Source organism: Podarcis melisellensis (assembly GCF_964234715.1).
Source record: "Podarcis melisellensis genome assembly, chromosome: 14".
Classification (NCBI taxonomy): domain Eukaryota; kingdom Metazoa; phylum Chordata; class Lepidosauria; order Squamata; family Lacertidae; genus Podarcis; species Podarcis melisellensis.
The window spans coordinates 17,159,750-17,176,496 of NC_138546.1; the positions used below are offsets into that span (position 1 = coordinate 17,159,750).

Consider the following 16,747-nt stretch of genomic DNA (forward strand, 5'->3'; position numbering starts at 1 on the left):
TAGCCAAAAACTGGAAAATATTTTGGAGGAATTATATTAACAGGTATGGACTATAGCTTTGATAGAAAGAGTTATAGCCTAAGTGGTAGAGCTTATTTTGCATGCAGAAAAAAGGTCCCAGTTTCATTTCCTGGCATCTCCAGGTACGACTTGGATTTAAAACTCTTGAAGCTACTGCCAGCAAGTATAGACAATACCATACTGAGCAAGTTGGAGAAATGGTCTGACTATAAGGCAGCTTCATGTTTCTAGCTTTTTCAGCTGTGCAACCCCTTTTTGAGGCAACTGGTACCAATGTTACTCTGGGATAGCAGCCAAAAATCTTCCTGCTCATGTATTGCAGTTGTACATTGTTTTTATTAGCTTTAAAAAAAAACCTTGGAATCCATTTTGATTTTTTTTAGGAAAGGAAGTATTTTAGGTTTAGTAACCAGACCATTCTGGTCTGGGATTTATTTAGTAAGCATTTGTGTATAACATAAGTACCGTATTGGAAAGACCAACTTGCAAAACAGTGGGGGCTGGAGAGATGCAGATAAGACCTCATGACGGACAGCTCTTTAAAAAAATGGATGCCTGCTGGCAGCATCCTTTCTCAGTCATTTTTGCAGGTCCCAGCAACTGCAGGAAAAGCTACTGTACTTTAAAAAAAAAAGTATTCCAGCAATGCCAAGCAGCTGTTGTTATGCCTCCAGAATGTTGTGTGGTGCTACAGTTGTGGGCAGTGTCTGTATAAAGAATTGCCATTTTGTTGAAGAATCCTTGTCTACCCTTGAGGATACTTCATTCCCTCCTAGTAAACTTGTGCTGGTAGTTATTGATGTGTATCCACAGCAGTGACCAGAGGAATGACCACTGAGGAGCGCACAGGGAAGAAATGCCATGGCGCACCTATAGCAGCAAACTGGATGCCATCATCATCTGCAATAAAACATGCCTCACCTGTATCTGTCTCTACAGCCACAGCAGGCGCTTTAACTCTCCAGCAGCTTGACTCCCCAAGGCACTCTCTTCCATCGTCTCCTGAGATGGATGGATGCCAACTAACAATTTTAAAGTTTTTCTCTTCAAGAGGATAAAACCCTGCCGCTTCAAACAATATCCCTAACAGGGTCCTCAGTGCAAAACATCTCCAAATTGGGATTCCTCTCTGCGTACAATCCTCCGGCTAGTTTTAAAGGGCAGAAGGCTGCGATCCCATATGTGCTTACCTTGGAGTAAGACCCCCATATAAAAGAATAAATGGGGTAAGACTATGGGTGTTGTGCCATAAATAAATGGGGTAAGACTATGGTGTCTCCCCCCCGCCCCACGCTTTTTTTGCAGGACTCCTGTTATCAACATGCACTTTTCCTTTCGGATATCTTAGCATATGTCTTGCCCACCTAGAAATACAGCAAGCCCCAGATTTTGCTTTATTTTCCTGGTGCCCCCACAGAGTAAAACACGCGTGAAAGATTGGTGGCGTTTGATGAATATGAACAAAGGCGGATTAAGCGCCACAGGTATGAACCGGCCGGGCAGGTTCTGCAAGCGGTCCCTGTGGGCTGGGGAGCTGAGCCGCCTGAGGACGTCGCTGGAGGCGGCCTGCCAGGAGAAAGACTCGCGGGGGGCGCTTCCGTGAGGTCGGCGGGCCGGGCAGGACGAGGTAACGGGCTTCCTTCTTCCCAGGCAGACCGGAGTCCCACTGCAAGCGACATGAACAGGTTTGGCAAAGGACGCAAGAGGCCGGAGGCCGAAGAGGGAGACGCCTCCTTTGCCGCTGTTGCTCCAGCCTACAAGCGGGCGAAGGCCGGCGCTGGGTGGGTACGAAGGCGAGCAGTCGCGGGGAGCCGAAGAAGCTCCGTGTGGCCCAGCATGGCCGCCGCCGCGTGAAGCTGTTTATGCGGCGGGAGAGGCGCCGCGTTAGTTTCTTGCAGCCGGGAAAGCCCGGTAGTAGCAACGTCCTTCCAGAACAAGACAGCGATGTTTTCTATAACATCCATATGTCATATATATTGCTTCCACAAAGAATCATGGGAGTTGTAGTTTCACCCAACCCAGCAGAGTTACAGTTCCCAGCACCCTTAAACCAAGCGACGTTTGGGGCGCGGGGGGGAACCATGAGCTTTAGATGCCCGATGGGATGTGCCTTTGATCGTGTGTGGTGTGGATCTGCAGGGGGCAAATAAAATAAATAGAAACAAATAAATAAATTTGAAACAAATAAATAGAAGAGGAGCGCTCTCTCGCAGAATTCGTGGTGGCTCAAAATGCCTCCCAGCGAGGAAGATTGTGAGTTATAATAATTATAATAATTATTATTTATACCCCGCCCATCTGGCTGGGTTACCCCAGCCACTCTGGGCGGCTTCCAACCGAATAAAAAATTTCCCTAAACAGGGCCGCCTTCCTGACAAGGGAGGGGAAGTGACTTCAGGAAAGAGGGTCACTTGGATCCGAAGGCGAGGGTGGCCACCTCATAACGTTTCTTAACGTGTAAGATTTATTTGCTGTGTTTCTTTTTAAAAAAAGAAGGTAAGCCAGGTTACTCTTGTTTCTTTTCTTTTTTTAAAAGCACACTTTGTTGCCCCTTTAAAATGGGTGTTTTGAAACCAAAACTGGAACCTTAGTGAAATGTGTTTTGGCGCACAGTACTGCCTTTACCCTGCCTCGCAATTAAAATAAAATAAAATGGCTCACGAGAGAGAGAGAGAGAGAGAGAGAGAGAGAGAGAATGTATTAAAAACAGCTTCCAAAAACATGGACTGTTTGTCTTAGTGCTTCCCCAACCCCCTTAAAAGTTTTTAAAGAGCAAGTGTGGTGTAAAGGTTAGAGTGTCAAGACTAGGGCATGGGTCAAATCCCCTCTCAGCCATAAAGCTCCCTGGTTGATCTTGGGGCACTCACTCAACCTAACCTGCCTTACAGGATTGTTGCAGGGATTAAATGAGGAGTAGGTGAACTATGTGAACTAAGATGGAATATTAAATAAGTTTTAGGGGCATTGGGTTATTTTATTAATTGCTTGTCTTTCCCATTTTTCCCATAAGGTACTTAAGGTATGCATGTGTTTCTACCTGGTCTCTCTCTCTCTCTCTCTCTCACACACACACACCCACCCCCAAAGCATCCCCCCTATTTTGTTAGCTGCTGCTTTCCCCACTCCTTTTTACCACACGAAGATTAATCACTTGCTCTTATAAATTGCCTTTGGAGTTTTAGATAGTAGGTAAATTGAGCCCTATCAAAATATTCACTGATGCAACAACCAAATCCAAATTATGAATATTACTTTCCAATTTTGAGGCGTGCAGCTATTTATGTTCACCCACTCCCCTCTTCCCTCTCCCACTGTTTTTCTAGAATGGTCAATTTTTGCCCGCAGTGTGGACAGAGGGTTGAGGCATCCTTTAACTTTTGTGCCTCCTGCGGGGCCAGACTTCCTGCAGAAGAAGAGGCCATGCAGATCACTCCAGCTTCTTCAATGAAAGGTAGGAATGTTTAGTCAAATGTGGCAGCTGACAAACATGACCTATCTGATGACCCAGCTGAAAGTCCTTTGCAGCTAGACCTCCTAACTTATTGTTCCTATTTAACATGAAGTACATTTATTAGCCAGGGAGAATGGCACAAAAAGGAGATGTAAACCCATATAGTGAGTGATGTTTAAATCTAAGATACTGATCTCTGTATTATGCCTGATTTTGTTAGGAATTCACTGTCTGCCAATCCACCCCCTCACCCAACAGCTGTCAAGTGGAAATAGTTGCAGGGAAGTTACCGTATTTTTTGCACCATAACACTCACTTTTTTCCTCCTAGAAAGTAAGGGGAAATGTCGGTGCGTGTTATGGAGGGAATGCCTATGGGTGGCATGCCTACGGATTTTCCTCCTCTAAAAACTACTTGCGTGTTATAGTCGGGTGCGTGTTATAGAGCGAAAAATGCGGTAGTTATAAGCATGACATTTTGTCACCCAGTAATGAACATGGGTCCTTGTTTGCTTTGGAGAGATGAAGGTTAAGAGCCGGAACCATTCAGGGATCGTAGACAGGAATGGTAAACAGGGCCCAGCACCAGCTTTTGGAGCCTTCCCTCACCTTTCAGATTTTGCTTATTTAAGGGCAGCTGGGCCAGTCATCGCAGCGCTAAGCAGATCTTTGCTCAGTACCACTGCCAGACTGCCTTCCCTGCCCTGCCACCCATGCCCCTTTCTCAAGCAGGTAGTTTGTCTCCTGTGTGGTAACTCAGCAACAATGCCAGGGGGAGCTCCAATCTGTGTGTTTGAACTTGCGTCCATAATTATACACATCAGAAGTGGAGGCAGTGTAACTAAGATGATGGGGTCAGCGAGTGTGGGTTTGTGACCTAAAGATTTGGTTGTTGCTGCTGCCAAGCCATCCCACAGTTCCCACAGGCTGCCGCCATGGGGTGACAGGAGACCAGCTGGTTTACTATAGCAGCAGCAGGGCAGTATATCTGTGGGTATGCCATATTGCCCAAATATTGTAAAAAGATATTTAGCCAAATTTCTATACCACTTAATTGGAAAAAATGTGAGCGCCGCCTGCTGGGCGGGTGCAAATGCCACTCACCGGGGGGTTGGGAGGCTACCGTCGCTGGAGCACCCCCCCCCCCCGCAGGCAGCTATACCTGCCTGTGAGAGTCATCACAGCAATCAATAGTCAAAAGCAGACGTCGGCAGATGTGTCCTTTAATTTGCTCTTCAAAATATGGTATCCCTAGACCGGGTGCCTGTCTGATGTCAATAGACAGGGAGTTCCAATTTCATACAAGTGTGGAACGGGTATTATTTGGTACCTGTAACAGTATTTATAAAATCTATTTATTTATAAAAAAATATTTATATACCAGTTACAGGTAGGTTGGGCTGCCATAGTCGAAACAAAATAAAAAAATTCCTTCCAGTAGCACCTTAGAGACCAACTAAGTTAGTTACTGGTATGGGCTTTCATATCTGAAGAAGTGTGCATGCACACAAAAGCTCATACCGATAACTAACTTAGTTGGTCTCTAAGGTGCTACTGGAAGGAATTTTTTATTTATATACCACTGTATCATAAAAATATATCACAGCTGTTTACAGCAATATAAAAACATTGAACCAGACAGTACCAGTTCTGCAGATTGAAGCAAGGAATAGCAACACCTTGAATTTGGCCAGGTAACAAATAAGCAACCAGTGCAGATCTATGAGTAAAGGCAGTTGGCCTGCCTGTAAACACCTTTGTTGTTCTGACAGTGCTACCTTTTATCAGGGCTAAGCCAGGAAGACCAAGATCAGCTGCCGAGGTCTCCTGCAAAGAAAAAGGCAGAAATATTGCCAGACAAAGGAAACGCTTCTTCTGCAGTTAAATGGAGCTGGTCACCTTCTGTATCACCTACTAAATCACCAAAGGCAAAAGGTGAGAATTTTAGCTCTGCATATGGTTGTATTTGGTGATGATTCCAGGCGGGTGGGTGGTTGCCTGGCTGGCTGGCTGGCTTTGAATTTTTGCACAAACTCCTATTGTGCTTCACTTTCTGTATTTTCTTATTTAAAACCCATTGCAATGCCAACTATTTTCATGAAATTTGCCCCCCAAAACTAGTTTTCCTAGTTTACACATCCCAATACTGAGGGCAAAGGGAGCAATATTGGGGGCAGAGTGAGTCCCCACTCTGAATTCCTAGCACAGTCGGCTACAAATCTAAGTAAGAAATACTTGTGTCTCTCTTGTAAAGCAAAGCCCAGCTACCGATCTCCCAGGAAGGACAGGAGTGCCACCGTGAGACCTCTCCCAGAGGGTGAGATCCTAACAGACCTGAACAACAAGCAATGGAAGCTTGGGAAACTTCTGGGCGAGGGTGACTATGGACTGATGTATGAAGGTACAATATGTGCTTGCATGGTATTAGATTCTGGAGAGAATGCAACCACCTCTTCTGTGTCCCACTTTATTAAGGAAAATCTGCCCTTAAGGTTTTTGTTTTTTTTAAGGGCTATATGTGCTCCTATAGATAAATCAAATCAAATCAACTGGCAGCAGGAACAAAAAAAAATGAGTGGCAGAAAAACAGCAAAAATAAAACACTGACTAAAACTGCCTAGTTCTAAGTTTTCAGCAAATAAAATCTATATCCCAGTTTATTTAATGGTCTTTTCCTGGTTTCTAAAACTGTAAGTCTGTCATAACCATATCTTCATAATCTGTCATTCATTGTCTTAACTGTCAACGTAGCTCAACAAGTTGTGTGTCGTTCCCCCCCGCCCCGCCAAATGCTGTATGTATGCTGAGCTGCTGACACTGCTATCTCTGATCTGTGCTAACCATTTCCTAGAATCCTTTGCTGTGGTTGCAGTGGTCATACAAAGGTTGTGTCCAAAGGGTGCAGTGTTGGCTTTGCTGTCCAGATCTGCTCCTTGCTCAGCATATTTAAGTGTTCTGATACCTATTGTTTCCAAGGTGGTACTGTATCCATATAACAAGAGTGAAATAAAGTTAAGCTGCTAGTCTTCATATAGTAGGTGCAGATCTCCTGGGTTACCTATTAACCTTAATTTATTCCATCCTTTCACAGCAATGTGTGCGTCTGAAGCTTGCCGTTCCCAGCTGAAATACTCCCTCAAACTTGTGAGTTCAGCTCTCTGTGTTAGGTGTATCCTAGATCGTTCTATGTGCTGGAACTGGGGTCTGAGCTTGGCAAGATGTAGGTCAAAGGTACAACAAGGCAAACACAGCAGGAGGACTTGGAGCTTGTCTCTTCCAAATAGTTCCAATAATCAGTGACCCAAAGAAGGACTTGAAGTATGAAATTATGCATAGAGGAAGCAGGTCAGAGCACCCAGACGCTCTTGTGCTTTACAAGAAGAGTTCACAGTCTTTTCTCAAGAACAGGACTAGTAAAAGGCAAGGTACAGAGAGAGGCTGCTAAGCCTAGAATGGCAATAGAAGTAGGATACTGGGTGCTAGGTGATGCCCAACATTGGTCATGCTCAAACTAGAGCCATTGAAACTAATGAGTAGATTGGTTTCAATGTGTCTTCTCTGAGTTTTGCTAACATTGGCTATCTCCCGATGGTTGAAGTGGTAGGAGCTGTGTGTAAGGCATAGTAGCTTCATTCTGTGACCATCAGAGCCTTAACATTTTTATATTTCCCTATCTATAAGGATTGACAACTTTATTTAAAAAATAAGCAAATCACCACTCATACACAGAAGAAAAACACACAGGGTTGTATCCAAGTTCTCCTCTGAGTGGATCAATGAAATTGATGGGCTATGTCTATAGATTTCAGTGTGTCTACTCTCAGTAGGACTAGCATTGAATACAACCCAAATTCTATTCCTAATGCTTGTCACATGTGGGTTGTATTATAATAACTGCACTGTGGTTCATTGGGATGACATTCCTGGTGGTATTCTGGTCTGACTTACTACATCTGCTCCTCTCTGATTTCTCCCATTTGTAAAGTGGAAATGGAATTATTTACTTGCCTTTGTGAAGTCTATTGAGTGTTAGAGAAGCTATGTAAAGAGGATCGCTTTAACATGGTAATTAAAGTGCAGGGTGGGGAGGCGCAGTGAGGCAATAAAAAGAATATCGGTGCCAGTTTCTCTCCCTTCTCAGGATTGCAAAGATGGACGGCTCTTCAATGAACAGAACTTCATGCAGCGAGCTGCTAAGAAAGCCACAGGTAGGAATTGATGAGTCATTATAGTGACTATATGTTTAAAGCAGTATAGTACCACTTTAAGTAGTCATGGCTTTCCACAAAGAGTCTGGAGAACTGTAGTTTTTTTTTAAGGTTGCTGAAAGTTATTAGGAGACCCCTATTCCCCTCACAAAGCTACAATTCCCAGAGTGGTTTTACAGCCAATCCTTCTCCCCAGGGAGCTGGGAATTGCAGCTCTGTGAAAGGAAAAGGGGCCTCCTAACAGTTCTCAGCACCCTTAACAAACTTTGGTGGAAGCCATGACAGTTTAAAGTGGCATGACACCGGTATTACTTTAAACTTATAGTGTAGATGGAGACTGTGTCTCAGGAGAGGGACACAGGGTTCACCAGTGAGTTCTTGGAGTCTGTCTGTTGTTGTTTTTATAAAAAGTAAAGGTAAAGGACCCCTGGACGGTTAAGTCCAGTCAAATTTGACTATGTCTCTGTTTTGCCTTTATGTAAGCCTTGTGAAGAAGTGATGCCTTTTCCCAAGGCTTTTGAGGAGGACCCATGGAGCTCTGGCTAGATGAAGAGGTGGTAGGACAGCTTGTAATCAGCCCTAGTATTAGGAGTGGTGGTCCTGATGGATGGAGATGAACCCCCTCCCCCCAAAAAAGACGTGTGATGTTTTATTACAGAAATCCCTTAATCTTCCTGTTACTGTCTTTCTCTCTTGTTCTCCCTCTGCTATTATTAAGCCTTAGTAGGCTGATTCTAGAAACTAGTCAGGGCTTTTTTTCAGTCTGAATTTTCTGAAACTCAGTTCCTGCACCTCTCAGGGGAGGGCTGATGCCATTATGAGAGAACAAGGGAGGTGTTCATGGTGAGTTCTGCCTCTTTTTCTAGAAAAATAGCACTGGAACTAGCTTTGTCTTGAAATGGGGAGTGGCGCTCTCTTCCACACTGTGCATAACACAATCCTGATTAACATAGTCCTGACCTCTGGAGTGAGTGGAAGGAGGCAACATGGACAAGGAAATCACTTAACAGAAGTAAGACCAATGTTCTCTCTGTCTCTCTTTGTAGTGGAGAAGTGGAAGAAACAGCATTCAGTACCACTGTTGGGGATCCCTAATTGCGTTGGTTTTGGCCTCCACAATAGTAACTACAGGTTAGGAAGCTTTGACATGGGAACTCCTGTGAGCCATCCTTCCCTCTACTGCCCAAATCCTTCCTCTGTGCTATGCTATCTCATCTTACTTTCACCATCAATGTTGCTGTTTTCTCACAATCCCTTTGGCTCACTTTTGTTCTGGTGCTGAACCCGTTTTCTTTATTCAATTGCTATTCTATTTTCCCAGAAGAGCAAATTAGACATTGATTTTATGATTTTACTTCCGGAGCCTCTTTTATGTGCCTTTTACTTTCTTTGTCAGTCTACCTCCTGCTTTGAATTCTTCTGCTTAAGATCTCTGGTAGTATTGCATTTTGAATATGCTAGCTTAGGGAGTGTGGTCATGGTCATAGTGCTGCAGTAAGGTGAGCTGAAAGAAATTGAATTTCTCCCATTACAGATCCTGATTACTGGTAGTTCTTGTTGTCCACAGATCTGAAGAGGAGTTAGTTTATATACAGATGGAGGGGTGGGTACTAGAGGTCTGACAATAGTGGATGCAAACCTCTAACAAATAGCACAGTTCACATGCTGCGGTGTTGTCTCTTTTGACTGGCAGGTTCCTGGTCTTCTCTTATCTGGGCCGCTCCCTTCAGTCCATCCTGGATGACTGTGCAAACAAGATGACGGAGAAAGCAGCCTTGCAGCTTGCAGTCAGACTGGTATGAAACGCCCAAAAGGAGAATGGATGAAAAGGAATCTTCTCAAAAAGTCTCTTTGTAAAACGAAGGCTTTTTTTGCCAATGCAGGCCAGCTTTGGGCCCAGGGAATTATGGGTGATTGCCATGCTTCAACAAGAATAACCTGGAGAGTAGTTTCATTCCTTGCATCCTTGATCAAAGCTATGCTTTTAAGTAGAAATAATACAGTGCTGCTGTATTTAAATCTGACAGTTGCCCCCCTCCCCCATTCTTGCAAAGTGGCCTTGCAAGGATGAGATTTGCATCAGAAGTGGCACAGCAGATGATGCTTAAGCCTTTCCCACCCAATTCATTTACCTCATACTTCTTCCCTACCAAGTGCCCTGCAGAGTTCTAAGCCAGTGTTTCCAAGATGAGAAGAGTTCTGGAAACTGATGAGGGGAGCTGCAAACAATTGGATGACAGGAAAAGAATCTTGCACAACAGCCCACCCTTCTACTTTAGAGGAGGAAGGTTTTACTTCTCCCTCTTGGTCCGGTAGATGGAACCATTAATATTCGCCTCAGTTATCTCCTCCTCCCTGCCACGCACCCAGCAGCAGAATGGAGAGAGAGTCCCCACCCATTTTCCAGTTCTGCCTGCTCATTCACTACCCACAAGCCCCTTTTTTCTGCTTTGCTCCTCTCCCATCTGTACCTGGGCAGGGTTGAGCTTTGGACTGCATAGCCAACACCATGCTCCTCCTTCAAAGATTCGGGTTATTCTCAAATGTTTCTCCCTTCTCTTCAGAGAAGGAGGGCTTTGAAGCCAAGGGCCTACTTCAGGAGCTTGACTCCTAGGTCAAACAAGATGGGAGGTAGCAGACCCTATGAAGCAAAGGCTGCTGCTCTGTGAGAGTAGCTGCCATCTGTAGTTGTGGAGAGAAGGAACCAGAAGATACAGTGACTCTGCCAGGCAGAATGTTAAATCTGGCAAACACTAATCGAAATGAATCCCTTCCTGAAGGTGCTTTGCAGGGGAGAAGCCTCTGTGAGTTTAATGTTGCATGTGGCTGTGTTGTCACATTTAAGCTTGGTCCTCAGAACTGCAAATTAGCATGACTAGAGTGCAGTGCTGTGCAGGATCTTTCCCAGGTTGTTTGCACAGTAGGGTTTGGGTAATTATATCCAATCCTTACAGAGCTGCACTTCACACTATGTGGCCTGATCAGCTCTGTGCCTATGGATTTTAGGAGTACAGTCCTCTATGAACAGACATAGAGTGGCTTAAGCCAGCGTTTACCAAACTTGGGTCTCCAGCTGTTTTCGGACTACGGTTCCCATCATGCCTGACCACTGGTCTTGCCAGCTAGGGATGATGGGAGCTGTAGTCCAAAAACAATTGGAGAAGTGAGTTTGGGAAACACTGGCTTAAGCTATGTGAATGTTTCGGCTGTGCTTTTCCAGAGGCTATATGTCAAACATCCATGTGCCATCACCAGCAGAAAATACTCTGGTTAGGAGTAAGTCTGAGAAATGCAGGCATTCCAAGGGTGTCATTTTTCCTCTGCCTTCAATTTTGTCTTTAGGTGGATGTTCTGGAGTTCCTCCATGAGAATGAGTATACCCATGGGGACATCAATGCTCAGCACATATATGTGAATCCAGCTGACCTTGCTGCGGTAAGGAATGGAGCAGGGACAGACAAGGAATGTGTCCTTGCTGAAGGGTGTTTCTGTAGGATAGGAGAACATAATTTTTGTTCTACAGAGCTCCCCAAGTATAGACATAAGAAACTCTCTTCCATCCCTCCTGCTAAGAATAGCCAGTCCAAAAAGTTCCTTCCTTTTCCTCTCATCTTGCCTGCAAACCCTAGACTATTGCTCATTCTAGGTTGTGTGAGAGAAGCATGTACTTTCCTTTTACGTTCTTACTGCATAGCATGGAAGGAGCAGTGATTATTAGGGTGCAGTGATTCTTATGACTGCACCTTCTGTCTCCATTCATTCTGACCTTGGTGCCTTCCTGGCTGTTGATTAAGGGCAGAAGGCTATTGCAAATGTTGCTGAGTAGCAGATACTAAGGGGTGCTTTGCAAGGCCAGGCTGGTAGATCTTTGTCTTTTTGCTGTTGGGTCACTCTCTCCTCCTCCTCTTCTTCCCCCAGATCACCCTGGCAGATTACTGCTTTGCTTTCCGGTACAGCCCTGGGGGCAAGCATGTACCTGAATGCGAAGGCAGCAGGACACCCCACGAGGGCACCATAGAGTTCATCAGCATTGATAGCCACAAAGGAGCTGGTGGGTGATAATGTTGCACTGTAGAAACAGACTGGGTGGGCAGTGTAAGCCATTGTTTTGATTCAGTCTGTGGTCTTTTCTCCTGTGCCCTTGATCATACTTCTCCAAGAGCTGGCCCTTCTCTGACTAACTTGTTGGTCCCTTGCACAAAAGAAGTGCTTCCTTATGCCTGTGGAATAAGGCTTTCTGGTTTGCCTGGCTTCCAGCTTCTCCTCTTCTTAAAAAGCTTTGAGGTGACCTGTTTATTGAGCACTCATCTTGCTTCATTTACACTTTGCTTATGGAGAGGGTTCAGCAACACTGGCTTTTTATTGAACTTTCATTCTGATTTGTTTGTGGGAAGTTTAGACAATGTTGCATCAAGCGTTATTCCACACTTTCCAGTGCATTTTCATGTCACTTTCCTTATCACAAAATGCCCAGGGTTTTTTTGTGGGGGAGGGGGTTGTTACACACGGCCTCCAAATAAGCTTTAACTGCACAGCAACAATCCAAAAGTGGCATTAACTTGTTGTGCACTTGAAGAGGTCACTGTATCTCTATGCTTTTGTGCTTCTTCTAGGCCAACCTTCCCCAGCCTGGTACCCTCCAGATGTTTTGGACTTCACTTCCCTTTAGCCCCAACCAGATTGGCTCATGGTCAGGAATTGTGCAAGTTGTAGCACAGAAGTATTTGGAAGGCAACATATTGGGAAAGGCTGCTCTTGGCAGTCAAGATCTTACTTTTCCCCATGTCTACATGCTCTCAGTGATTAATCACTAAGGACTAATTCTAGTTGGCTGGGTTGCAGGCTAGCATATTTAATTTTTGAGGCTATTTTGTTTTTTGTGCATGAGGAAAAAGGAAATGTTGAAGTTGGCTTTATGTTCTAACAGCAAGAGGCAGCTCATGTATTTTTAAAACTTTGACTTTTCATGCACTTCAGTCACATCCACACCATACATTAAACCATATTTAAAGCACATAGCTTCCTCCGCATAATCCTGGGAATAGTAGTTTATCCCTCGCAGAGCTACAATTCCCAACACCCTTAAGAAACTACAGTTCCTGTGATCATTTTGGGGAAGAAATGTGCTTTAAATGTGCTTTGGTGTGGGTGTGATTTTCCTACTTCCTATTGCAAAAAGGATTCTATATTTAGGTAATATGCAAATAAATGTCGTCATTCAGTTGCTTGATTGGTATTTTTCACAGAGCAAAGGAGATGCAGAGAGATCATCTTAGTTACAGCCTGTCTTTTGGAGGTGTTGTAAGATTTTATTAATTGCCTGGAGACCTTAAGGCAAGTAAAACCCTGAAATAAATAGTGGAAAATTGAAGCACATGATAAGGCAGTGATTTACCCAAGACGTGACTGTGGTCCATGTGAGCCACTGTGATTATAAAGCTGTACCCCAATTTCTGTACTGTGCTATTGATGTTCCATACTTGGATATGCTTTCTTTTTCTATCCTGTTAGCTCCATCTCGCCGTAGTGATCTTGAGTCTCTGGGTTACTGTCTAGTGAAGTGGCTGTGCAGATGTCTTCCCTGGTCTGAGGACCTTGACTGTCCCTGTGTGGTCATGCAGAAGAAGGAAAGGTGTGCGCTATGCATGGGAGATGTCCCGGGTTTCATCATGACCACCTCTCTGTCCTTGTTATGTGAAAAAGAAAACTTGTAGTAGATAGCTGAAAGCTGCTAGATACAACTGCCATCCCTCCTGATTGCTAGCCATGCTGGCTGGGCTCCCGGCAGCATCTGGAAGGCTATAGATTCCCCATTCCTTGTGCTAGGGCTTTCAAACTAGTATGAGTATAGGTTTCCCTTGGTCAGTTGCAACAGTCATCAAGACTAGCCGTTGTGAGTTCCCTCACTTGGTATACTGGTGCTTGGCTCTGCCTCCTTGCTGGTCTTATACTCTCCCTCCTTCACAATCCCAAAGTACCATATTTATGCTAATCTAATGCGCCATCAGATCTAATGCGCACCTCAGTTTTCAAAACCTTGAAACCAAAAAAGTATTCGCTGGCGAATGTAAATGTGCCATCAAATCTAATGCACACCCTAATTTCCGCAACGTAATTAGGCCAAAGAAAATGTGCATGACATTCGAGTAAATACAGTAGTTAGAGAACACATATTGTTCCTTGAAACTGCCATCAAGCTTCATTGTTTTCTAGATTGGCTGACACCCGTGGTTGAAGGCAGCAGCAGAGTCTGGTAACTAACTGCTTGACAACTATTGTGTCACTTGCAGTGCACAGTGTGGGACAAATATCACATTTACCCAACCTACAAGATGGGCCCTAGCTTGTGCATCTGTATTTGGGGCATTTTGAGTAGGAGAGAATAAGGGTGTCTTTTTAAAATTATCAACTCAGCCTTATTTTTCTCTACCTCTTCTTTGAGGGGCTCACCAATTTTTCTGTTGTAGGTACAAAGCAGATGTTATCAAGTCTCCAAGTCTCTCCTTTGACTGGAAATCAAATCCAGGTACGAGCTTCACATTTGCACCCCAGCTTTCTTTTAGGGATACCATGTGGTGTATGTTGTGATGTCTCATTTTCTTCCTTTTATTATTATTATTTTCATTATAATTTACTTGTTATGATTTTGGTAAACAGGTCCCCATATTCACTTTCATTTTCTCTTAATTCTCCTTAGCCATCAAAGCTGTCCTAAATATGACTTGTTCTAGTGTGTGCCTTTTTTTGTCTCCTCACACAAAGCACATAGACAGCCTCTCAAAGCTCTTACTGAGACAGTCCAGCAGTTGCTTTTCCTGTGAGATGAAAGCTTCCCTGTACAGGGGGTAATGACTTGAGTGAGACCAGTTTAGAAGTTTTAACTGGCTTGGTCTGATAGCAACCCTGAACATGAACACACTATGGTTGCAATGTGGTCTCCATGAAGGGTATTGAGTCCACCGCCGAGCCAAGTCAGCCACATTTTCAGATGCCATCTGGGTCAACAACATGTGGGAATACTGGAATGACTGCTTTGTAGGAGCCGGCTAGTCTCATTTGACAACCATGTTGACCTTTTCTAGAAGCCCTGAAGAGCTACCTGCTGCAAGTGATGTCCCTGAAATATGAAGAAAAGCCAGACTATGAAGAGCTACGCACTGTTCTGAGGAGGCCTCTTGAGCTGATGAGAACATCTGCCTATGACTCAGTGGATCTCAAGGTGGTACCCTAGGTAATGTGCTAATACTGGTTGCATTCTCTTCAGCTTTCACCTCTCTGAGAAAACACAGGTCGCAACCAGACATGGCAGCGGCAAACCTGTGTGTTGGGTACAAACACCTTGTTTTGTGGTCTGGGTGTTCTACAAAGATTTTAGATCTGCAAGTTAATATATCGATTGTTATATTTTCCCTACCAATGTCCACAGATCACTTTTCCATTGAAGTAGCTATAGAGTCTGTGCTATCTTAATACTCTGTAGCAAATTTCTTTGTTGTTGTGCTAAGTTGTGAGCTGGCTTTAGGCAAAGGTTGTACTCTGGATGACTGTATCTGATAACAGATACAAACCTTTGTCATCTGGTAGCTTGTATTTAGGCTTTATTTAGGCTTCCAGTAACATAGGAGGTAAACATTGAAGTAACAAATTGCAGCGTAGCAAGAGTAACAAGTCCTATTGTGCTTTGCAGATCTGGGAAACAGAGAGAAGATGGTAGAGAGAGTCAACCCCACTGGAATATCCTGGAACGGCTGGGAGCACAATTTCCCTTATTTTTTCACAAAGGGAAAGTGGAGGGAAGTGGAATTTCTTGCAGCTGTTTGTTAGGACCTTGTTGTGACCTTATATAGAATCAAACCTATCCTGCTGCACAGCACTGAATTCTGGTTACCGTAAATCCCATATCCCTATTTTATAGACAACTGCTTGAGCAGTATTTTAAAACAGTAATCCCCCAATTTGTTTTTCATGTGTTTTACCTTGTAAATAGTGATGGCTGCTTTGGTTTTGTTTTGAAAGGAGGGAAAACTACAATCTTACATTCATTGTCTTAATTGTGTTTTAATTTAATTTTATTCTAATCTGCCTTGGAGACCTTTTATCAGGTAGAAGGTATTGTAAAGTCTAATAAGAATATTAAATAAAGATATATATTCTGTTGATCTTGTAATCAGCTATCTTGGGTGAGCTCATGGGCGGTATTTTGTGGTTTTGCTCATTGCAACAAAGACACACGACATTGGGTTCTTCTGCAGGAAATATTCAGGAGCTGGCATCATATTTCTTTACTGTTCACACATTTCCCTGCTTTGATTCACAAGGAGAGAGGGTGTTCAGTGAAATTATGTAAGGGACTTTTTAATGGCCCTGTGTTCTGCTTCCTAGAACAGAAGCAGCCTTTCCCTCCCTCTCTGGTGTGCAGAAACAGCGTAATATTTGAAGAGCAGGCACAGCAGGTTTTTAGCTCAATACGTAGGCCTGGATTCACAATTTACATAACAGACATACCACTAGCCAGCTGAATGATGCTTCAGCTATCAGTCTTGCCTTCCCACTCACGCACCAGGCCAGCTTTCTGACTTTTTATTGTTTAATTTAAAATGGCACACTTGATCGCCTGTCAACTTTTTATTTATTTGTTAAAAACAGCAAAACCACGTGTGTGTGTGTGTGTGTGTGTGTGTGTGTGTGTGTGTGTATATATATATGCAGGTTTTGGTGTCCTCGGGTGTCTTCCCGTGTAAAAGTTGGGGTGTCTAGGCGACGTTTCGACGAGGTCTCACTCGTCATCTTCAGGCTGGTGCTTTCGGCTTCTTGTTACTGGAACAGAGCAGGATCTCAGTGTTTGAGTTCCTATAAATACTGTTGAGGGGGTGTGGTGTATAGCCTCCAATGTTCTGGGCAGAGAGGAAGTTCCCAGGCTAGTGTGCCTTTTCTTCTTTTGTCACACAGAACGCCATCACCAATCAACCACACCAGACCCAAACCCAGACCCTCTCCACAGATAAATTACAGACACCATCCAGTAGCCAAACCATGGTGGCACCTCCGGATGCTGCACCCCCCTGCAA

General features: G+C 44.1%; 1 protein-coding gene across 3 annotated transcripts; it reads left to right on the plus strand.

Annotated features, from left to right (window-relative positions):
• The first annotated feature begins 1,528 nt into the window (after positions 1-1,528).
• VRK3 (VRK serine/threonine kinase 3) lies at positions 1,529-15,846 on the plus strand. Of its 3 annotated transcripts, none has more exons than XM_081887845.1 (14): positions 1,529-1,802; positions 3,345-3,472; positions 5,260-5,406; positions 5,726-5,872; positions 6,563-6,615; positions 7,613-7,679; positions 8,726-8,810; positions 9,373-9,475; positions 11,022-11,114; positions 11,598-11,730; positions 13,191-13,311; positions 14,147-14,205; positions 14,762-14,910; positions 15,367-15,846. In XM_081887845.1, the coding sequence occupies exons 1-13, from the start codon at positions 1,699-1,701 to the stop codon at positions 14,908-14,910; spliced, it is 1,389 nt and encodes a 462-aa protein (XP_081743971.1). In that variant the 5' UTR covers positions 1,529-1,698; the 3' UTR covers positions 15,367-15,846. The 3 variants fall into 3 exon arrangements, with proteins under 3 accessions (XP_081743971.1, XP_081743973.1, XP_081743972.1); XM_081887847.1 differs by having other exon boundaries at positions 1,535-1,648; XM_081887846.1 differs by lacking the exon at positions 1,529-1,802 and adding an exon at positions 2,195-2,274.
• The last annotated feature ends 901 nt before the right edge of the window (positions 15,847-16,747 follow it).